We start from the raw sequence: 23,526 nt of genomic DNA, 5'->3' as shown, positions 1-23,526 counted from the left end.
CTCCGGCATGCCGTCACTTCCGGCCGCCAGCCCGGGACAGCGGGAGCCGGCGCCTGTGGCGCGCAGAGGCGGGCCCTGCGTTACGGTCGCTGCCGGAGCCCCGGGTAACGGAACTTCTCGCCCTCTCTTGCGCCTCGGGGCACGGGGAGGGCGGGCTCCCGCGGAGGGGGAGCGAAGCTTCTGTGACAGGGGAGCTGCAGCCGCAGCCCGGCCGCCCCGCAGTGCTCGGACAGCCACCCAGGGTGGTGCCCGGCCCCGCTCGGTCGCGGGCGGCGGCGGGAGGGGTGCGGCTGGCCCCGTTGCCGGCCCAGAGCGCCCATGCTGGGGGACGTCTCGCCGTTGTCCTTGGCAGGCCCAGTGCTACCGCAGCGGGGGTAGGTGGCCGCCCTGGGAGGCCGGCGGCGGGGGCAAGGTTCTCGGTGAGCGGGAAGGGCTGGATCTGCTTGCCTTACAGCGGGGCGTGCGGCGTCCTTGGGCTTCCTTTTCTCCTTTTAGCCGTGTCGTTTGCGCGGCGGTGTCGGTTTGCCGGGGGAAGGTCGGGTGGGCTGGGCGGGCTGGCATCTGCGGAAAGACCGCGCGATTTGGTGGCCCCGCCGAGCCGCGGCAGGTGCGTGCTGGAGGGGAACCACGGCAGACTGACCGTCCTCCTTCCTCCGTGATCTGCTCTCTGTGAGAGGTATGAGAGGTTACGGAGGTGTTCAGCCTGCTTTCTTAAGCGTGCTGGGCCGGTGTCTTGTGAAGAACTAGGGTACCCTGGCTTTGCTCCTGAGCTCCTCGAAAAGCCACTGGGTTGCTCTTGTCTGTAGATCTTACCAGCACTTGTGACCTGAAATCTTAGCAAGTGAGCATCGTTTCAACAGTGCTTTTTTCAGTGGTCGTAATGGTGTGGTCTGGCCCAAAATACCTTTTTTACGTGTGTGCCAGGCATTTGGTTCTTATTATCGTGTGCAGGGAAGTGTGAGACAAGAGGCACCTCCCTCTTGTAACTGTTCTTGTGTGAGAATTCATAGCGGTTGGTATCTTCCAAATGCTGCTGGTTTTATCTGATGCACTGGTCAAAAGGATCAGCTGTGCAGCCAGTGAGAAATTATGCAGGCATTTATTCCTGAAGCACTGGCCTCAGTGGGAGGTTGGACTGGTAGGAGAACTGAGTTCTTGTGGAAAACCATGGCTGAGCTTTCTGCCTCTCTGCTTGTGCCACACTTCATTGTTGGTTGAGGAAACACAGTTCGTGAAGCTCCCCTGGTACTGCTTAAGTAGACCTCAGTGGTTTGGGCAAAGGAAAGAATTGTGATCTGCTTTCCTCGTGGGTGTATAAGGTGTCAAGTGACTGAATGTTATTCTGGTTTGCGAAGCAGATCTGGTGTCAGGATGAGACTGTGGCTTGAATGTTGCCTTCTAGCTAGTTCACTGTGTTTGAGAAGGATGGAGCTGACAGCCCTGGTGGTGCTTCAGTTGTGATGAAAAGTCCTTAGACTTAGATAGTTGGTGGAAGTCTCACTGATTTTTGATGTTTTGTTTCCTTTTCCAGTTGCTGCTATTATATTTGGCTTGTGTGTAAACGCATATGACAAATTCCAGCCCTGATGACAGAGCCCAGAGACTGCTCAGCACCTTTTGCACTGACTCCTCAGCATGGGCAGTCTTGTTGGTTGGCGTATGCAAGCTTTGCTTAGTGTGAGAAAATGCTGCACCTTTCCACTCAAAAGAGAATTGTCATCCTGTGTGTAGTGTGAGACAGGTCATTGGCAGCAAACGTTTGTGCACGTGGATCAAGTGGATGCTCTTCAGAGAGATGTGAATCATAGAATCATAGAATCAACCAGGTTGGAAGAGACCTCCAAGATCAGCCAGTCCAACCTGTCACCCAGCCCTAACCAATCAACTAGACCATGACACTAAGTGCCTCATCCAGTCTTTTCTTGAAGATCCCCAGGGACGGTGCCTCCACCACCTCCCTGGGCAGCCCATTCCAATGCCAATCACTCTCTCTGGGAAGAACTTCCTCCTAACATCCAGCCTAGACTTCCCCTGGCACAACTTGAGACTGTGTGCCCTTGTTCTGTTGCTGGTTGCCTGGGAGAAGAGGCCACCCCCCACCTGGCTACAATGCCCCTTCAGGTAGTTGTAGACAGTAATAAGATCACCCCTGAGCCTCCTCTTCTCCAGGCTAAACAGGCCCAGCTCCCTCAGCCTCTCCTCATAGGATTTGTGTTCCAGGCCCCTCACCAGCTTTGTTGCCCTTCTCTGGACATGTTCCAGCACCTCAACATCTTTCTTGAGGTTTCCTCCATCTCGGTTGAATGAGGTAGCATCAAACTGCAGAAAGGTTTTTAGCTCATCTTTAGTCTTGATTTTGGAACTTGTCAAAGAAGAGAAGAAAGGAAGTTAAATTTATCAGTGCAACAAAAAACCTGAAGAGGTGCACCAGCTTTCCTGGAGTCTCAGTCAGTCGGTTCTGTACAGCACGTCTCCAGGTGGCTTTGCAGCTGTAGCTCTGTGAATGTGTCATTACAGTGTTACAGCTCCTTCTGGATGTGCAGGAAGCTTGTGCTTCCTTCTGGAGCTTTGCACCGCGTTCCTCTGGCTTTGCAGCAGCACCACTAGAAACGAAATGTATTTCCATTACTCGCCTTCCTTTCCTTGCTGACTTGAGAGAAACAATGGCACTAATAGAATTTATTTTATACTGATAATTCCAATGCTTCTCCTTGAATCAAACCAAATCCCTGTTTTCCCTGCAGATGGCAGGAGATTATTGCCGGCTCTGTCCTTGGATCAAGAGCACTAAGACATGTCAAGCAATTCAGTGTTTTTTTTTCTCAGACTAGCTGTGATGGTACCTTTATATTGCTGATTTTCAGAATTCATTTCCTAGATGGTTAGCTGGCAGTTCTCAGCACAGATACTGTTTTAACTTGGATCTGCATCCGGATCAGTGAGTGACAACATATTGTGGATACCAGTTGCTCACAACTAGGTTCTTTACTCCAATGTATCCCAGCTGTTAAAGCTGTTGGTAGTGTGTATGCTAGAGGGAAGTCGGTTGTATGACAGCTGATTGGTGTCTTGTTTACATTTTATGTAGAGATAATAGATTAAAGAAGATGAGCTCTGAAACTCTGCAACCCAGATCAAGAGACTCAGGTTTCAATTGAATTAACCCTTGTAGTTGAAATGATGAGTCTTTCTCTCTTCATGCTTTTGAGAGAGAGACTGTGACTTATGGTTTGCTTTACAGAAGAGAAAGAATTAGGGGCTGAGACAGAAATAGCTCGGGTAGGTAAAGACACAGAGCTGGTTTTGTGTTAGTGTCTTTTCAGTGACATGAAGGGACTGATTTGCTAACATAGTGGATGGACATCTCATAGATTGCCAAACATTGACAAGTTCCTGTGAAATTTTTCAGCTGTGTGAAGAGAAGCCACCACACTTCCACCACCAAACCAAGCTGGAGTAGATTTTCAGCTAGACCATTTGTAGCACATCTTAGATACCTGCTGTGGAAGAACTAAAATGTCAAGGAGATTGCCAGGTCTGTGATTCTTAATACACAGAGACAGGAATTTAGAAACCTGAAGCTTCATCTAGGAGAATGAGAACTTACGCCCTGAGGACTGCAACACTGTTCACTCAAGCAGAGGAAAGAAGAAAATAGCTGAGTGGGTGATATTTCCCTTGAGGTGTGGGGGAGCAAAAGACAGTGAGAGTCTGTCTGCTTCTGCAGTGCACTCAAGGAGCCCTGCACAAACTTAGCGGTCACTTTTCACATGGATTAGCAAGCCTAGTGCAAGTGTGCAAAGGCAGCCAGATCCATATGGTTATTGGGACAGAAGGAAATAACAGGCATCTGTAGAGGAAGATGGGTGAGGAGGAAGTAAGGAGGAAGCGACAACTGAGGCAGGCAGGAGGAGCACATAAATTGCATCCCCAGAAACATTGATTGTCTTTACAGACAGCTACTGTGGTAAAGTTGGGACTGTTTGTTTCATTCTCCTTTATATCATCTGTGTTTTGAATGAGCAGATGCTGACTGTGTAGGCTTGGTGGCTTTTTCTGGCACGTTTTATTTCTTTTTAATCTCCATCCTGACAGTATAGGGTAATTTGGTGAATAGTGCTGCTGAAACTGAAATGCTTTATGAAGATGCTGGTTTCCTGGATACTTAGAGCAGCAGCAGCAAAATAAAATTACCCAGTTTGATTTGGCATCCAAGAACTTTCAAAGATATTTAATTTTTTTTTTAGGGTAGTGTTTTACAGTTAGTCAAAATCAGTACGAGAACAGTATGTGGCATTTTGTGGGATGTGAAGGCTTGAAGTGGTGCCTGAATAGCATACAAGTTCTTAGCTACTTCATCAAACTCATGACCCTGGTGAAACTTACGGGGGCAGGCTTCGTTTTGTTCTGTCTTGAACCTGATAGTTTCAGGGGGTCATATAATGAAATGAGATTGTGGCAGGTGGAGGTTGAGGGTGTGGTGAAGCCTAGCACTTCATCAACATCAGTACCTTCATAGTGCCTCTCCTGTAGATTTGTCATCTAGTCAAATGACTCTTGTGTCTTGCACCTTCTCACATGTTTCTATTTGCTGGATTTGTCCATGACAATGGGAGATTTAACTTTTCTCCTTTGCTTTGCTTTCCCAGGGAAGCTAGCAAACAACAGGCTACAGGGAGCAGCATTGAAGGACACCCCATTTCCACAAAGAGGAAGAAATTGGTGTGCTCAGGTCCTCACCTTTTATCAGTGATTTTGTGATGCAAGTTCCAGGAGTTTCTCTTTCTGTGATAGTCCTCTCTATGACTTCTTCTTGTTGACGTTTATTCTTGGTGTTGGGCACAAAAAGGAAGGATGCTGAAGAATGGATGCCCTCCTTTTGGCTTTTAGAACATGGACACTTGTGTAAAGGTATGTGATTGCTCTTTGCTTGGAGGGGTGGAATATCTGTGGAGGCCAGCAAAGGGGACTTGCTGGGCTGGAAGGTCACGGCTATTGTTGGGGGGAAATACCTCATTTAAGCTTTCTGCATGCTGATGTCCACTGCTGCTGCTTTTGAGATGACTGATGAGTAACTCTCCTTTTGTGTTTGCTTAAAAAAAAACCCAGTTGAATGCACAATGCAGCTTCTCACTATCTGAATGGTGATGTGGTGAGCTATATTGTATGCATTAGCATATGCCAGATAGTTTGTCACACACGTTCCTTGCTGCTGCTTTCGATCCATCTGTCAGCTGTGTCTTACCAACCAAACAGCATGCTGTTATACTGGATGTGCTTTTTTACTACATGTTTGTTTAGCAAGTCCCCTCAGTGAGAACTTGACTCTGGGCTGATGTCTCTAAAAATCACTGTAATCCCAACGGTGTACAAACCCAAAGCTTTAGCTTTTGTGTTGATCAGCAAGAGTTCCAGCAGAGAGGATCAGTTTTGTAGAAATGAGTAGAAAAATACAAATAGGCTTTACAGTTGCTTTCATATGCTCCTTAGTAGAGTACAGGGAAAAAAAATGGATTCAACTCTGCCCTGTAATGATTTTGTTTCCTCTGAAGAAATGAGGATGGTCTTGTCCACAGCCCTTTTATTCTATAGCTTTTTCTTCTAAGGTTGCTAGTTGAGGGTCAGCTTCTGTTCATTGTGGTGGTGGCTCTGTGATAAACTTTCATGGCAGACTAGAAGTTAGCTTTATGACTTGCAAATAGGTATGAGAATTTGGATGTGTGGCTTTTGGCCACTGCTGTTGAAAATGGTGATTCTGCTAAAAGTAGCTCCTCCTTGCAGTACCCAAAGCCCACTCCTCACTCTATATTGTCCTCCTTTTAGAGCCCTGAATGTGAATGGAAATCTGTGAGGGAGGCAGTACAGTTTCTTCTAGCGTGCTGTGATGTTTGCACATTTCACAGTCTTGCAGAATGGGGATGTCCCTGGAGAAGAAGCTTGGTGATCAATAGGTGTTTGTCTGAGGAACCTTAGATTAAATTTTGGCCTATGTGTATGAGGAAGAGTCACTGGACTGGACTTGGCATATTTTGTGTTCTAGATGCAGCTGTGATCCTCGGCTGTGTGTCTCACCGAAGGGACCTGATGTTTTACGTTATTGGTAAGTGAAGGAAAGGCCATCACCATATTTGACCTCTCTGTAGGCTTTAGAAGGGTTTCTTGAAAGCCTCTGCTTTCATGTCAGTTCAGAGTCTACCTAACAAACAAGAGGCTACCGTCACCTTGTGCTGCACTCTCCAGCAGAATTGCCTCTCCACAATTCTTCTTGTTCCTAAAGTCTTGCCATTGACCTCACTCCTAAGCTATCCATTTTTGCTTTGGAGAGCTAGTGCAGGGTTGCTGCCTTCGTGATGCTTCTTAATCCAGTCTTAATGAGGTATGCAGGGATTGCGTGGTATTATGACTGTTTCCTTTTAAGGAATCTCTCTAGTTCTGATTTGCAACTCTGTTGGGATGTCTGTTGGCCATACCTGAGACTCTGTATCACCTCTTACTTACTTTCTCTGTTTGCAGCCATTTGCAGAGTTTTAAGGGACTTGTTATTCTCTAACCTGACTTGTAGCATAAAGCAAACCCTAATGTGTTCACAAAACAGCTTCTGCCTTAAACATCTAATTTGCAGTTGAGTAGAATGTCATTAATAAAAGGTATCGTGGGCTGATGCAGAGGGTATTTTGTTGCCTGACTCAGCCATGCTGCTACAGGCACTCTCTGTTCTTTCGTTGCTGCAGGTGGGGTCACGGTATCTGTGGTAGCTCTCTTCTTCACCATTAAGTTCCTCTTCGAGCTCGCCGCACGTATAGTCAGCTTCCTTCAGCATGAGGACCGGGAACGCCGAGGGGAGCGAACTATTTATGACTACGTGCGAGGCAACTACCTGGATCCCCGGTCCTGCAAAATCTCCTGGGATTGGAAGGACCCCTATGAGGTGGGCCATAGCATGGCCTTCCGAGTGCATGTAAGGCAATATTTCTGTTTCCATGCAGTTTGGGGGGCAGGAACAGAGGTTTGAGCTAGGGATGTGGTCTACAAATGGTGTTTTTTTGTTGGGACCAAGCTGGATGTAACGTGGGAGCAGGAAAGCTTTATGTCTTTTGCCTCCTGTAACTCTTGTAGAACTCTGTAAGTGCACATCTCAGGTTTGCAATCCTTAAAATTTTATCTCACTCTCTTTAGAATCCTTTGAAGAGCCAGAGGAGATCAGGTTTGTCCTATCTACTGCTTCCTTTACTGGGAAGTGAGTGGGCTGAGCCTTGGCTTCAGCAGACTTGGTGCTATCTTGGTTATGCAGCTGCAGTTATGAGCGTGGGAGTGGGCATTTTACCAGCCCAAGAGCTATAAAGTTCCGTGGCCACTCCCTGTTCCTCAAAAACCTGAGTGTTATTCTGACCTGGAAAAGCCTGCCAAGGACTCATTTCCCTCCAATATCAAAAGGCCAAGTGTAGGGGAATGGGACAAATTCAGAAATGAGTGAGAGAGCTGAACACTGAGAATTTGGAGCTACATGGAAAAAGTTTGAACAGATTTTGCTGGTGCCTACCTTTCTGCCCCACCTTCTGAACCCAGAAGGCTATCAAAATAAGAATAGTTCAGCTACATTGCCATACTTTCACCTCTTGGGAAGGCAAGGAAACCCTCTTATGTTGGAGGCTAAATGAGGAGTCCTAACTCCAGGGCAGGCAGTGAAAAAGAGCTGAGGGAAAAGGGACTTGTTCTGTTCCCACTGATTAAATTTAATCCCCTCACTTTCCTTTTACTCAAGGCAGTTCCTGCAGCGTACCCTTGCACTTCATGCTTGTCTCTCATTTGCTTAGTCCTTTATTCATCAACAATAACTGTTGCATGCGTGGGTTTCTCTCACTGATAGTCAAGGTACATGCTACTTTAAGCCACATGACCTCCTTTACTTAGAAACAGGTAATAGTAGTAACCTTTTGCTGACTGCAGCCTGTTTGAAACTGACAGGCAGGAGCTGGGCTGCAAGCTGGTGCTCTTGAAGAGCTGTAGGGTTTCAAGGTGTAATTCTTTTCTTGTAAGGAAGTACTCTTTGAGGTGTGTTACCTTCTCAAATTGTCTGGCAGATAACTTCTGTGATTGAGCTGATTGGGATTTCATGCTGTCCTTTTCATGCTGATGCTTTTTATCACCACAGAATGGGTCAGCTCCTTAGGTCAACATCTTCTCCACATTGTTTCCATAGCAAATTGGTGAGCGCTTTTCCAAAGCTTAGCTGTGCTAAGGGGACAAGATCTGCTTGTTTCTCTGAAAGGACATGGCTTTGCTTTTTTCCTTTCAGTAGTGGATTCTCTTGGTTTCTGCTCTGATATTGCACTAATAGTACAGAGAAGAAATGCCTAGAGGCATGTTCTTTTCAGGGCACTCAAATGAGCCCCAGCACAAAAGAGAATGAAGCTGTTCAGTGCCTGCTTGTGCCCCTTCTGCTTCAGAGAGCACAGCCTATGTGTCAGAGCTGGTGTTGATTTTTTTTTCCCTTTGCTGAGCTGGGGTTCTCACCCTTGTTTTTTCCAAGGCAACTTGCTTTCTCCTTCTCTGTTCACTGCATATTTTTGCTGACCTCAACTTCTCCGTTTCCCATGCAGTTATTCTATAAAAATGGACAACCCTTTCCTGCTCACAGGCCTGTGGGGCTGCGAGTTCACATCTGCCATGTGGAGCTAGCAATTGATATTCCAGTAACCCAGGAAGTTCTTCAGGAGCCTAATTCCAATGTGGTGAAAGTGGCCTTCACTGTGCGCAGGGCTGGAAGATACGAGATCTCTGTGAAACTCGGTGGCTTGAATGTGGCCTACAGCCCCTACTACAAGGTCTTTCAGCCAGGTAAGGTCATGATTCAGAGTAGATGTGGGGATATTGGAGGCAGTTAGGTAAATGTGTTTCCATCTGAAATAGGTAGGTGGCAGGGAAAGAGTTACCCTTCACCATTTTCCTTTTGTCATATATGGATCCCAGCAGCAGGCACATGGCTGAAACATTCTTGTGACTACCAGTACGTGGCAAATTAGTGACTGCTTGACAGAATAAGTCATTTGTGCTGCTTAAACTCCCTTGCCACCTGTGTCTTGTTCTCTGTTTTGTAGTAATGTCTTCATGATCCATTTAGTAGTCAGAGAATGCCTTTTGTGAAGGTATTGACTTATTTGTATTTAATTTGGAAATGTCATCATGGTTTGACTCTTCCTTTTTTGAATACCCTGTTCTATTCCTGTAAAGCTCCTGGAGCAGTTGATACCTTTAATTGTCTCTTCTTTAAAAACATTTCCTTTTTTATCCATTTACAAATTGTTTCCTTCTGTTTTGTGGTTTTTTTTTGACACCAGTCACCATCTTTTAATGTATGTATTAGTTGAAAGTACCTCTATTACGTGGCATTGTCAATAGATGCAAAGCTTACTGAGATACACCTTCAGAAAGAGGAAGCTCAAGTTTGACTTGGATACCCTCCAAGTTAAAGTTTCTTTGAAAAGATGAATTTGCAGGTTTCCTTGGATGTCAGCTGATTTGTATTCTGTGTGTGCAATGGGAGCAACTTCTTGAGCTGAAGGTTAGAACGGTGGTAAAAGCATTGTTTAGGGAGCTATTAGCTACATTTCCTTTATCAGTATTAAGTTTCTGACCAAGGCAAACCCTGTGCACCATACTATGTGTTTCAATGCTGAGATACTTTGGCTTTTCAAGGTATGGGCATAGAATGTGTTTAGATTTGATCCTTTTTTAAAGGGTCAAAATTGTGTGCCAGTTGCTCTGTCTTTGCTCTTAGTAGCTTCACTTTGGATCTTGTTTGACTCTAAACTATTGTTATCTGCCTCAGGAATGGTGGTTCCTTCCAAAACCAAAATTGTCTGCCATTTCTCCACTCTGGTGCTGACCTGTGGGCAGCAGCACACTCTGCAGATAGCTCCCAGAGATGAGTATGACAATCCCACCAGCAATTCTGTGTCCTTGATAGATGAGCACAACTACAGCCTCTCCATCCATGAAGTGAGTGCAACTTTATCCCTTGCTGCTTGACTTCAGATGAGCTATAGACCTTCTTTTATTAATTTGTTTTCTGTTTAGCTGGGTCCTCAAGAAGAAGAGAGCTCTGATGTTGTTTTTGAGAAGTCTGTGGTGTCTAATCTCCAGACTTGTGAAGTGTTCTTCCGACTCACCTTGCACTGCAGGGGGTGTTTCCATGCCTGCATCTCCTACCAAAACCAGCCCATAAGCAATGGTGATTTTGACATCATTGTTTTAAGTGGTGAGTTAAAAGCTACTCAGTATTTGTTCTCCAGGTGTCCTCTTACAAGATGTGTTGCACACTGGTGTAGCAGAGCTAAATGTGGTTTCTCTGCAGACTAGCTACTGGCCATGCTTAATTGCTTAAGGACTGCTATTCCTTTAAAAATGCTAAGGAAAATGAATTTGCTGCTGACAAGGGAGATACTGAAATGAAAGCTGATCCTCTGTTCCACCATCAGATAAAAGCATGCATGTTTTTTCCCCTGTCTCTGAAGGTTTACCTCTGAAATTACTCAGTCGTCGTTGCTTGCTAAGTGCTTGGCCCCTGAGCCACACCAGAAGTGAGCCTGTCATGTATTGTATGTTAAGCTATATGAATGAAAAACACTGCTTGTAACCTATGTGCTTAACTCCTGGTTTCTTCAGGAGTGAGCCAGTCTGCAGTGTGTCTGTGAAAAGGAAGTGCCTCCAGGCTGGCCTGTCAGATTCTATATGCCTTCTTCATTTTTTTTCCCCTCCAACTTGTTTCTGTTTAGAGGCCAGGACAGACAAACGGCTGTCTTGAAATCACTCCTGTGTTTCTGTATCAGAGTTTGAGTTGACCAAGTTTTCCTTTAGATTTGTAGCCTGTTCTTTAAAACCACAGTGACTAATTTGGTGGTGGTCTGTGGATGCTCTGTTTTTTTTCTTTCCAGTCTCCATGGAGATACACATAACTCTTTTGTATCTATTTCCATCAGAGAACGAAAAGAACATTGTAGAACGCAATGTGTCCACCTCAGGTGTCAGTATTTACTTTGAAGCCTACCTTTATGATGCTCCTAGTTACACCAACACACAGTGGCAACTTCCACCAACGCACCTGAGCTCCTCCCAGCGCCGTCCTTCTACTGCAACTGAGGATGAAGATGAAGATTCTCCTTCTGACAGCCAGACCCCTGAGAAAGTGAAGAAACCTAAAAAAGTGTACTGCTATGTGTCACCTAAGGTAGAGATCAAAAAGTTACCAGTCTTGAACACGTTTAAATGACACTGCAGCTGAAGAGCTTTCTTGTGCTCTGTATTTCAGCTCCAGATTTATGTGCCTCAGATTTGGTTTACAAAGGTTTGCCTAAGGCTAGACAACAAACATGGGGCTCATGGCCGAAAATAACACTAAAAATATTCCTTGAAGTTTTAGGCACCTTGTGTCTTTCTAGGTCTAACCCAAAGGCTCAAGGGAATTTCCTCACTGATTGCTCAATACATAGTCTGCCTTTCCTTTGCTCTAGTCAGGTCAGACCCTTTCTCAGTTTGTGGTACCCGTAGATCAGAACTTACAGATTCTCAGATTTTATGCCTTTGCTCAGTTTCTTGAATGTTTCAGGGAAAATAAAAGGAAGAAAATGGTCAGAGGGCAAAGGGTAAATATACAAGTAGAAGAAACAGAATTCAAGTCAAGAGAAAGTGGCTTACTCTTACAGTAAGAATATGTTAACAGAAACAATTAGCCCTTATTTCCTACCAGCATTCAGAGGAACCTGAAAGGAAATTCCACTAAATCTACTCATAAATTTGAATTCACTTTGTTAAACTATTGATCTGAATGCATTCTGAAAAAATAATTATTATCAGAGTGAAAGACTAATCCAGGAACTGTTTTCCTGACACAGACAGAGAGAGGGAGGGCTGTGAAGCAGTTCTAAGTTGGAGGGATGTTGCTTGAGATTTCTAAATCTCTGCTGCATGTGACTTTAAGAACTGACTTTGGGAATGCATGCTGGATCCTCGTGAGCTCAGCATCCTTTCATCCTTGGGATCTCACTGAGCACTTTTTTCTATTGCGTTACCTAGTAAAGGATATTGCCAGAGGTGGCTACTCTTGCAGCTTCCCTTTAGGTGCCAAACTTGTTAATGCAATTGTGTGTAAGTGTGTTGCTGGATATCATCATAGAATCAGAATGGTCTGAGTTGGAAGGGACCTCCAAAGGTCATCTAGTCCATCAGATGTTTCAGAAACCTGTCCTTGGGGTTAGAGGAAGGTCTGGCCTTACAGATCAGTCCTGCACCTCATATATTTCAGAGACAGCGCTTAACGGTTCTGTGATCTTTAACTTCTCTTTTTGTTGTGGTTACTCAGCAATTCTCAGTGAAAGAATTTTACCTGAAGATCATTCCATGGCGCCTCTACACTTTCAGAGTTTGTCCTGGCACAAAGGTGAGCCTCTTCTCCTGTAGCTGTCACTGCACCTCCATGTTCTTGTAGTCCTCGTGAATGACAGTCTGATTGCTCTTTTTGAAGAGAAGGGATTCCACCCATAGAGAAACATTTTGTTGCATAAAATTCAACTCTGGAGTTCCTTCTCACTACCTAAATTTCACTAATACTTATTAATAGGAGCCAGTTATATGTCTTCTCCCTGCCTTTTATCTCAGTGCTAGACAAAAATTTGAATCCTTTTGCATTTCTCATCTGCCTTTCTCATAAACTTGACAAAATGCTGAGATTGTGTCCACCGAAGCCCCTAGGTTGAGGGTGTGAGGTTTAATGCAGCCTCCTAACTTGAGTCTGGTTGCTTGAAAAAGTGTTCCTGTTAACTGCACATGCATGGGTGAGCAGAGAGCCTTAGAGCACAGGTGGTGTTGCTCTGTCTACTGAACATACTTCACCTTCTGCATGACGGTTTACCCTTTCTTGCATCTTTTTGCTGCTAGTTTTCATACCTTGGTCCTGACCCTGTGCACAAATTACTGACACTGGTGGTGGATGATGGGATCCAACCCCCTGTGGAGCTCAGCTGCAAGGAGAGGAACATCTTGGCAGCCACTTTTATTCGCTCTCTGCATAAAAACATAGGTAAAGGGGCAGTGAGGTGGGTGCAGTCAGAAGGTTAGCTCTTGAGTCTCTGGGGAATAAAGACTACCAGTTTGGAATGACCTTTGATGAGAACTCTTGATTGCTGGAGTCTAGTGTTCTGTTCCAGTTGGTGCTTCCAGAGGGTGTATTTCACAATGTCAGCTGTTAGGCTTTTCTGTCAGGCTCTTTGAAAGTGCATCTTTAAGTGTCTGAGTATCAGCAAGACTAACTGCAAACTTTCTTTAGAGTTCTGTCTACAGAGTTTGCTGTAGTAAGCTCATCCTTGGGCTGTGAAGCTGGCCTGTGCAGTTAGTCTCAGAAATGCCTTCTAGATATGTAAGATGTTGACATCTCAGGCCTGACCCAAATTGTTACTGTTCTCAGGAGGCTCGGAGACCTTCCAGGACAAGGTGAACTTCTTTCAGCGAGAGCTGCGTCAGGTGCATATGAAAAGACCTCATTCAAAGGTCACGCTGAAGGTCAGCCGTCACTGTCTGCTGGAGTCGGTGAGTGTGTGGCTCACTTGGGCTAAGCCATATGCTTACTTCATCCTTTTGCTTGTTTTTTACTTGGTGCCTAAAGAAATCCGTGCTGGCATGTGCTTGGGAAACCATGCTAAACATGATTAATTCTTCCGTGTCAAGGCAGTAGACAGGTTGAGATGGGAAAAAGAAAAAAAATAGGCAAGGTAACTCCTCCATGTTCAGGTTTGGTATTGCGTGGGGTGCTCTGGTCCTTCTCTGCAGCCAGTAAGATCAGATCAATTTGTTAATTCATTGGGAAACTTCAGTTCTGAGAAAAATGTAAGGAACTTGTCACAGAACAAATCAAGCCCTGAGAGATGTCTAGGGTACATGCATGCATCGCTTGTAAAAGCAGGAAATCTGCCGGTGCTGTTCTGTCCCCACTTTATATGTTGGAACCTGAGGCCCAGAAAGAGACTGTCTACCTGCACCAGCTGTTAGAGCAGAACCTTTAGAGCTCCTGAGTCTTTATCTACTGTTTTTCTGGTGCAGAGCCATTCAGTGACATATGCTTCTAATTTGTGTGTTACTGACCTACATGCATGAAACCCTTGCATCAACAGGCTTCTAGCAGTGGTTCAGTATGATGATAAAATATTTTGTGGAGTCCTGGAGTTAAGTCTTCACCGATGCTTGACCTAAGATGATGTGTTTCCAAAATCACACTTAAGAGAGAGTCATTCATATAATGGAGTTCTTAACTGACATTCCAAGTGCTGTGTATGCAGGGCAGGCTGTTATTCTGACTTACTGTTTCCACATGTCCTGCAACATTAATGGGATGTAGAGCCGGAAAGAATATTTCTGGGGAAAGCAGAAGCACCTGGGATTTCCCTTGGTTTACACTCAGGAAATTGTGTTTTGGAATATTTTCTGCACATCTGAGCTTGCAGTGTTTAGGAGATTCAGTTAATAGATTGCCACAAAGTGCCTTCACTTCAAAACAGTGTTCCTATTCACGAGTTTTGGAAACTCATGCGCGGTCGTGATTGCTGCTGTAGCAGCCCAGTAAGACAAGTTAAGTGCCATAATAATCAATGCAAGCTTTAGTATCCAAGGTTGATAGGCCCAGGGAGTGTGACCAATGTGTTTAGTCCAGAGGTGTGACTAGAGTGATGCTCTAACCTATTTGAAGATAAGCTAAGCCAAAGTTACACAGCAGGTCTCAGTCACACTGGTAACTCTTTAAATTGCCTTTGCTTGGAATCCAGAATCAGGACATAGGAAGTTCTAGACATCTGAAATATTTTGTTACTTTTCTGCATCGTGACTGGCTTTCAGTGTGAACTCAGTGAACCTTTCAAGCTATTTTGCAACGCTCTCTGAAATGTTCCTTTTTGAAATCTAACTCGTGGGCTGGCAGTGCTTTACAGCAATTGCTCCTTCCCACAGGCATTTTAATACCTTGAACAATACTGCAGCCTTGAGAGGGGTATATCTGTGCTGTGCTAAGATGAATGGATAATGCGACTCAATACAAAGTGAAGAATTTGCTTCTATGGCTCTGGACAAATAAGAATTAGACCTTAGGAGTTCCTATTTCTCATTTCTATGCTTTAGAGTACTAGGCTGGTTCTTGGATTTTGTGTTGCTTCAATTGCCCATGTGCAAGATTGCCTATTGGCTATGTGATGCCAGGCAGTAATGGCTCCTGCTGTTTTCTTTTTTCATGTTTGGTTTCTTTTTTCTCCTATTTTTTTTTTTGGCAGTCTTTTAAAGCAACCCGAAATTTTTCTGTTTCTGACTGGAGCAAAAACTTTGAAGTGATTTTTCAGGATGAAGAAGGTGAGTTATCCTGTGAATATATTTGATGAAGAAATGAAAAAAAAAAAATGATGGCGGAGTAGTTTTTAGTCATTGATTCTGGTTTCTGGTAGTATGGTTATCCTTTTGTGGCTTTCCAGCCCTCCCACATTCTCACAGATGTTGAATTATCCCACTGGTGCTATTCTATCCCTACTTTGAATAAGGAACAGAGGTTCATATTAAAAATATTAAGACTGTGTTTGGGAGTAGAATCTAGAGTTCTGGAGTCCCCATCTACTGCTTTTTTGCCATGGAGCTGTTCATTGCAATGAGCTCTCATGTCAGGTAATACTGAGCAGCATGCATTAAACTCCTGAATTTGTGATCCATGTGTGACCAAACTTGTTTTGTCTTGTAGCCCTGGACTGGGGAGGTCCACGCCGAGAGTGGTTTGAGCTCATCTGTAAAGCATTATTTGATACCACGAGTCAGCTCTTTACGCGCTTTAGTGATAACAACCAGGCCTTGGTGAGTCTGCAGCTCCCGGGATGAAGGCACAGAAATGTGTGCATTGACATACTGATGGTTAAATAGTGCTTCTGCTGTTGTCAAGAGGTCTACAACTTTACCTGTTCTCTAGCTTGCTTGCACAGTCACTTCCAGTGCCTATCTGAAAGATTTACTTCATGACCTCAGCCCATCGAAGTGTCAGAGAACTGGCTGGGATGTACAGCAAAGGGTGGCCAGTCAACAGGGAGGGATGAGTTTCTGGGCAAGAGGAGGTGACATCAGAGTGTTTAGAAGTTTTGTTGGTTCTGAATGTTTCAATGTCTGTTTCTGGTCTCATACAGCTTATGGCCTGTGCATATGAAACACTCAGTATTCTTCCCAGGCAGGCTTAGTCATTTTATTTTTATTGCTTGGCAGTGAGAACATTACACTAAAGCTCCAGGGGCAGCCTGAGAGAGGCAGTGACTTAAAGCGGCCCCATACTTGCTGCTTGTGCTAGTCTTACCCAGCACTTGGGCATTTCATATTGCTTCCTCCTCACAGGTGCATCCAAATCCAGGGCGTCCCACATATCTACGGCTCAAAGTGTATGAGTTTGCAGGCCGCCTGGTAGGAAAATGCCTTTATGAATCATCTCTGGGAGGTGCTTACAAACAACTGGTTCGAGCTCGCTTCACCCGATCCTTCCTGGCTCAGATCATAGGACTTCGCATGCATTACAAGGTGATGCTTCCCAGCCCTGTCTGAAGCCTCTGTTGATCTGGGGAGAGGTTGAATGTTGGTGCAGTAGCAACAGACCCAGAGTCCTGGTTAAGTGTGTGATGGTTTGGGTGTTCCCCGCCCCCCCCACACTTTAGAAATCACCCAGAGTAGTCTCAGCCGGCTCTGGAAATATAAATGAAGCTATTTACAGCTAGCACAGTATACAAGCAGATATTTACAGTATATACAGTTATAGACGGAAATAGACAAAGTAAAAGGTAATACAGAAACACAACTCCCCTCCCAGAAACCTGAGTCCCCAGGAGGGGCTCTCAACCACCCCTGCACCTTCCCCCTGCCCCTCTCAACCTTACCCCAGTCCTAAAGAAGAATAGAGGTTCAGCCAAGAGGTTAAGAAGCAAAGGTGAGTGGCAGGTGAGATTAGGGAGCACGATGTTGCTCAGCCAGAGCGAGAGAGAGACAAAATGGCGAGAGTGCTATCTAATGTTTTCATTTCTTCTTCAACAAGACTCTGAGGGGAGTAGACATCACCATTTTTTTCCTTTCACAGCCTATGATCTAGGTCTTCTCACCAAAACATTCTAGCTAGCTTCAAACTAGCACACAGTGTATGGAGGTTTTTATTTGTGCATCCCTCCCATGTCCCTGTCTTTTTTTCCTTTCACACAGTATTTTGAAACAGATGACCCAGAATTCTATAAATCCAAAGTTTGTTTCATACTGAACAACGATGTGAGCGAAATGGATCTAGTCTTTGCTGAAGAGAAGTATAGCAAAACAGGACAACTGGAGAAGGTGAGGAGGCAGTTCCTGAGGGTGGAACAGTTTAATTCCTTCTGCCTCTAGCTGGGGAGGCTGGAAACTCTTCTATCTGTCCTAGAAAATTGAGCTTACTTGGGGCAGTAGCTCGTTGGTTTAGGTTTATTCTGGTTAGGAGTTCAAGTTTGAGGAGTGCTGCTGGTTGCACTCATGTGGGGTGTTCTCTTGTTTTCAGGTAGTGGAACTGATGACAGGAGGGGCTCAAATACCAGTAACCAATGAAAACAAAATCTTGTATCTAAATCTACTTGCACAGTACAGGCTGGCCAATCAAGTTAGAGAGGAGGTGGATCACTTCCTGAAAGGTAACAGGTTGTCTGCTCCCGTCTCCTCTCTGCCTTTATGTCCCAGGGATGCAGCACTTGCTGTTCTTCTCTCCTCTTTTCTTCCAGGTCTTAATGAGTTAGTTCCTGAAAACCTCTTGGCTATTTTTGATGAAAATGAGCTTGAGGTAATTGCTGCCTCCATAAGCATCTCTACCCCTACTTCCCTTCCTCTCTGATAAATCAAGTGCTTTCTGCATCTGGAATCAAGTCAAACTACTTAATCTCTAAGCATTTTAGAAGTTTGTAATTCATACAGTAGCTGTCATTTTGTTTCCTGGCTTTCTGACTACAGTCTTTTGCCTTTCAGTTGCTTATGTGTGGTACTGGAGATATCAGTGTCTGTGACTTCAAGGCACATGCTGTAGTCGTAGGAGGATCTTGGCACTTCCGTGAGAAGGTAGGTGAAAGGTTTTCTCCTTCCTGCTTGCTGAAAACAGCTGACTACAAGCAGAAGACAGCTTAAGATGGGAACAGATTTCCTGATCGAAAATGAGGCTTCCAGAAGGACAAACCGGAAGATTGAGGGATTAGGAGTAGGACTGCACACTTTATGAAGTAATGTTTCTCCCTGGAGAGATCCTGCAGTCGGACTGACTAGAGATGATGCTTAATCAGGCAGGTAAAAGTCATCAGCAGAAGCCTTTTTAAGGAAATCCAACGAAGCACGAATTAAGAACAGTTTAGTAGGGAATCAGGAGGAATTGGTGGGAATCGTTGCTGCTCAAGACATTGATGGTGATGTATTTGTCTCTAAGGGATGTTTGAAGATTACGATTGCAGCCTGTGTGGAGTGTTTGGAATTCGTTGCTGTGGTGAAGACTATTGATGTGCTTGCCTAAATTTATACCCTGTAATTGTTCTCATTCCTCCCTGCCTTTCCTGATAGGTATGGGGATGGTAGCAGCTTTGTTTAGAAATACAATGTAAGCTGCCAAAGCACCCAAGATGAAAAGAGATTGGGAGTACAAGCTCCTAGGTGCAAACAAGGGGCTGGTTCCACCTTCCTGCAAAATTACCAGAGGATGTAAAAAAATCAGGAGATCAGCACAGTGCAAGAAGCAAATGAGATTCTGCATCTACCTCATTGCCTGTTGCAAGTACTTCTAAAAATAAAATCTCCGTGGGGAGAGCAGAAGCCTTTCTTCTTCAAAAGAAAAGACTGGTGGGCGGTAGTAGTGTGGGACATCTCTGATAAGAAGAAACTATCTAATGCTGGCATCTATGTGTCACCCTGGTAAAACAAAAAGAAAATAAGTCTGGCTATTAGGAGAGCAGTTGCTTGCAAAGGCAGTTGGCTGATCTTCTTACAACTTGCTTACATGTTCATTTAATTTGCTTGCCTGACCTGGCTTTATCTTTACTGTTTCCTAACAGGTTATGAGGTGGTTTTGGACCGTGGTCTCCAGTTTCACGCAGGAAGAGCTGGCCAGGCTCTTGCAGTTCACAACTGGTTCCTCCCAACTGCCCCCAGGAGGGTTTGCTGCACTTTGTCCATCTTTCCAGATCATTGCAGCTCCAACTCACAGTACTTTGCCGACAGCCCACACTTGGTAAGTATCCTGGGGTGGTAGTACTACCTGCATTGTGATTTTTGGGAATGCTACTAGCTAGTCGTGGTGGGCAAGAAATATATAACATGTAATGTGTGGAAAGCTCTTGTAAACCTACCTAAAAGCAGCTCATGAGGGTGCTCCTTTCAGATGTAGTATGAATGGAATTTTTCTTTTGTTTTGCAGTTTTAACCAGCTGTGCCTCCCTACTTATGACTCCTATGAGGAAGTGCACAAGATGCTGCAGCTAGCTATCAGCGAGGGTTGTGAGGGCTTTGGCATGCTCTGATTTCCCCTTTCCAGGAGACCACTATCCTCCTGGCTCTTCGTGGCAAGACCCAGGTGCAGTCCTCTGATTTTTCCTCCTTCCCTTGACATGGGCAATGGAGGCAGAGCAAAGACTCCATGTAAAGGAATTTGTCATCCAGAAGATGTCATGTGGCCTTTCCGCATCCCAGATATGTCATCAAGAGCTCATCTTTTCACTTTCTGTCATTCTCCCTTTGGTTCAGTGTGAAAGAGTTAAAGGACTGTGGTACATTCATCAAGGAGATACTGCACTTGATCTCTGTGCACCCTGTATACCCATCCTTCTGTGATAAGATGAAGTTCATAAGCAAAAGTTAAAGTGAGATGCAGGAGATGCTGCTGAGCTGCCTTTATTGTAGCTCTCTGGAGAGGAAGAGGTGAAACCAGCATGGAGCTTTTGCTGGAAACCTGGCTTGCAGGAAGCCTTGGTCACTTTCCATGTCCTGGCTCAACTGCCCCAGTGATGCTTCCCCAATTGCTCATCTAACTCTGACTCATGGAGAGTGTAGGGTTGTTCATCCTTTCAGCACCTGACCGGAGGGGTTTCTTGTTCTCCTTCTCCCTTTTTGCTCTGGATGCTGCTGTTGCCTGTGCCACAGAGAAAAATGGGTAGTATCCACTGAAGGAAGTAACCCAAAGGGGAGAACAGTCTCTTCGGAGCACAAGTGCTGGCCCTGGCAGTGATCCTGTACTACCTCCGCCAGGGTCCAGCAGCAGAAGCGTCCTTCTCCAGCAGTGGCTGGTAATGAACCTCTGCAAATAAACTGGAAGAGGAGATTCTCCTCCACTGAATGTTTCAGACAGTTGATGTTGCACAGGAAGCTGTCCCATGCCCTCGCCTTCTTTTCCTTTCCTCAGGAGAGAGTATGGGCACACGTGTGATTCCCTCAATGCTGAGCACCAATGCCTATCCCACATTCACCTTCAGGGTACATAAGTTCTGTAGTAACAGTGACAGGTCAGTAAGCAACTACAGTGTGCACTGGGCTTGCGTTTGTTGTTGGGTGATGGTACTGGGCAGAACACGGTACCTCTGCCCCAGCATCCCACAAGGTCTCGGCTTCTACCTCTATCATGCAGCTACCTGAGGTTTCTCTAATGCACTTCAGGCAGAGTTTCCAGAGGGGTGATGGTGCCTGGAGCGCTGCTGGCTTTCAGTTCTCTCAATCTTCCTACCTTCTTTCTTCAGCTCTCCTTTCCTTCTGTTCCACTCAGCACTGCTGGCTTTCCAGCACAAAATGTTAACTAGAGCTTCACTCAGCAGCCTGCACTTAGCATTGTCTTGACTTTCGGGGAGAGGAGTGACAGAATAGCATGAGAAGTAAGCTTATGGTTGGGTTGTGTTGTTGCTAGCAGTGCATTCAGCCCTTCACAGGGAAATAAAGGGAATGGGAATCTGGAATTTTGATGAGTTCTTCAGTGAAACAAATGTTCAAGATCTCTAATTCTCAACAGTCCCCTGGATAGTTCAGGTCAGGAGTCAGAAGCATGCAGGATGCAAAGTGTGAAATAACCTATATTGCTACCTACCTGCAATGAAAGTGTTTGTTGGCTTGTGGAATTGCTGGATTTCCTTCCAGAATGGAGTCTCAGACTGGCATCCCTGAGCTAATTTTAGAACGCCCTATTAGATAAAAAGTTGCATCACCCTCTTCAGTCCCCTTCTGCTGCCCTCAAGCTGATCCAGGCAGACCTCTGCACAGTGTGGTTAACTGTGCTTTTCTGATATAGCTGAGTTGAATAGACTGGGAACTTAGAGAAAACATCCTACATCTAGAAAAAGTTTTTAAGGCAGCATCTTAGCCATTCTGGGCTGAACATGCACAGAAGAAAATAAGCCATTTTGGTGCCAAAAAGCAGCTAGCTGAGCATTGAGACTACTCAGGGGGATTTCTTTGCCTTGTGATTTCATTCCCTCACTGGCACTGAGGTGCTGGTAGGCTGCCAGCTTGAGATCTGACACTGTTGCACTCTGACCGATCACTTCAGTAGTGGCTGTACTCCCTTTTTTAGTGCAGGCTCCATTCTGCAAGGTCCTGACCTCCTTTGAGTGGAGAATATGGTTCCATTTCATTTACACTGCAGATGGCTTCCACGGTCAGTAGAGTTAGAGTTCTTGTGTTCTCCGTGCCACCACTTGACTGCTTTTTCCAGGGGACCGAGAGGAGGTGGCAGTGCTCAGCTAAACTCCTGTTTGTTGGGAGGCATAGTTTGGTGCTGTTCCTAAATTGCAGCCTTGTCTTGAAGTCTCACCTGGTGAGGATTTTCCAGCCTCGTAGCTATGGGCCAACTCTACCAGTGACATCTTCCTCAGGAATCTTCTCCCTTCTTCTCTTGAGCTGGATTTTTTAACTCTGAGGATGAAGTAGCTGGACATTGGGCAGTCTTCCTCTGCTGGAAAGAGCTCCTAAATGCTTCTCATTGCATTGCAGACAGCACCCCATGCTTCCCAGCAGCTGTGCAGATGCCAAGGACTTACTTCTTTAACACAAGTGCAGTGAGAACTATGATGGGTGCTCTTAGTCAACTAAACCCATCCCCATCGTTTCCCTAGGCCCCTAGCTGGTCCCATGTTCCCGAGGTCCATCACAGTGTTTCTGAGTTTGTCTCTGGCTTTATACCCTTTCCCAGTACAGTCACTTTTTATGCTGCCCTTAACGCTGGCAATTGCCATGGGGGTGTGCTTCGGTCACCAATACCGTGTGTTACTTCTGGCAGAGGCTTGGTACTTTTCCTTTTACCCTTTATTTATGCCCACTTAATAAGAGGCCCTTCTGTAGAAATCGTTAGGATCCTGGTCTCAGACAGGTTCCATTTCCTGAAGCTGCTTTGAGGTGCAAAGGGCCTGGCTTCAGCCTGCACCAGCAGGCCGTGTTGCATGCTTTTAACAAACCAGGAGCTTTGGATGATACAGATCAAATCCTAGTTATCTCTGGTGAATTTCTGGCAGAGATCAGCCAAAATTTGGAAGCCTGTGGTTGTAGTAGCTGATTTTGTAAATAGTTTGTATGATAAATAAAATATTTTAAAAACGCTGCCTTCTCCACTCAGTCTTCTTTGGGGGCTCTGCTGAGAAAGTGCTGGGCATGGGCAAGAGGCCTCTCCAGGCCTTCAGATGTCTTGCTGAGGTCTGCTGTAAGAAGGAGAGGACACTTCTTCACCTGCAGCCTTTCAGGATGCCTGGCTGAACCCAAGGCCTGTGAGCCTCTTGTGGAAAGAGGTAGGACTCTGGGCTGGGGCTTGCAAGGCTACTGTGAGGCCTCTTCAACAGACTGGAAAATGAGTTGAGGCAGCTGGTAATGCCAGAAGGCACTGTGAGGACTGGTTTATGTCAATTAAAGCAGTTGGTGCAAGCACTGTTTCATCTTGGTATGTATTACTGACTCTGAGCTGCAGGTGTTTGTACAGCTTGCTCCTTGCTGTTCTCTCAAGAAGATTAGGTAAGGTCAGGAGAGGGAGACGTTTGAGTCCTTTGTCCTTCTTAAAGTTGTACAAAATAGGTGCAGGGGTCAAAACAATGTACCTGTAAGTATCTGCTAAGAAACAACAGAGTAATTAGCAAGCTGACAGCTTGTGTTCAGGGGCAATATTCACTGTGCCTGAGCTTAGACTGTTCCCACTTCTGACAAAAAGCATTCCATTCATTCCTGGTTTTCCTTTGACTTCTGTAGCTTTAGGATTAAAATTCTAACTTTGAAACTTGAGAAGATTCAGTAACATGATTCAGTGTCCATAGCATTGCTGCCTGTAAAACAATAAAAACACAGTTTCTGGGCTGTGCAAAGATTTAGCCCATCTTCAGCCAGCATAAAATTGGCTGGCTATGTGTGTCCCACCATCTAACTAGGCAGCTAGTCTCACATAGTATGAAACGAGCATCTAACCTTGATTTTGGCTTTCAAGTTATGAGCACTAGCTAAAGAGAGAGAGAGCTCTGTGACTGA

At 45.2% G+C, this 23,526-nt stretch overlaps 1 protein-coding gene across 4 annotated transcripts; it reads left to right on the top strand.

Annotated features, from left to right (window-relative positions):
• Window positions 1-6: 6 nt before the first annotated feature.
• Window positions 7-22,617, top strand: AREL1 (apoptosis resistant E3 ubiquitin protein ligase 1). Of its 4 annotated transcripts, none has more exons than XM_064149665.1 (20): window positions 7-104; window positions 4,650-4,911; window positions 6,041-6,100; window positions 6,732-6,928; window positions 8,601-8,838; window positions 9,830-9,999; window positions 10,078-10,258; window positions 10,980-11,227; window positions 12,359-12,436; window positions 12,934-13,075; window positions 13,460-13,581; window positions 15,309-15,384; window positions 15,764-15,873; window positions 16,399-16,578; window positions 17,248-17,373; window positions 17,573-17,702; window positions 17,790-17,848; window positions 18,031-18,120; window positions 19,098-19,273; window positions 19,460-22,617. In XM_064149665.1, the coding sequence occupies exons 2-20, from the start codon at window positions 4,869-4,871 to the stop codon at window positions 19,560-19,562; spliced, it is 2,529 nt and encodes an 842-aa protein (XP_064005735.1). In that variant the 5' UTR covers window positions 7-104; window positions 4,650-4,868; the 3' UTR covers window positions 19,563-22,617. The 4 variants fall into 4 exon arrangements, with proteins under 4 accessions (XP_064005735.1, XP_064005710.1, XP_064005719.1 ...); XM_064149640.1 differs by having other exon boundaries at window positions 6,732-6,958; XM_064149649.1 differs by lacking the exon at window positions 7-104 and adding an exon at window positions 228-374 and having other exon boundaries at window positions 6,732-6,958.
• Window positions 22,618-23,526: the final 909 nt, after the last annotated feature.

The sequence above is a fragment of the Pogoniulus pusillus genome, chromosome 1 (assembly GCF_015220805.1).
Source record: "Pogoniulus pusillus isolate bPogPus1 chromosome 1, bPogPus1.pri, whole genome shotgun sequence".
NCBI classification, from domain to species: domain Eukaryota; kingdom Metazoa; phylum Chordata; class Aves; order Piciformes; family Lybiidae; genus Pogoniulus; species Pogoniulus pusillus.
Note: the sequence above shows the minus strand (reverse complement) of the source record. Positions and strands in the feature narration are given on the sequence as shown.

Bases quoted from the DNA above. Each gene is read 5' to 3' on its own strand.
- AREL1 (XM_064149640.1), top strand. From the start codon at position 4,869: ATGCCCTCCTTTTGGCTTTTAGAACATGGACACTTGTGTAAAG. The intron at 6,959-8,600 runs GTAAGGCAATAT...TTTCCCATGCAG, and splicing joins GCATGGCCTTCCGAGTGCAT to TTATTCTATAAAAATGGACA. The intron at 17,703-17,789 runs GTAACAGGTTGT...CTTTTCTTCCAG, and splicing joins GGTGGATCACTTCCTGAAAG to GTCTTAATGAGTTAGTTCCT.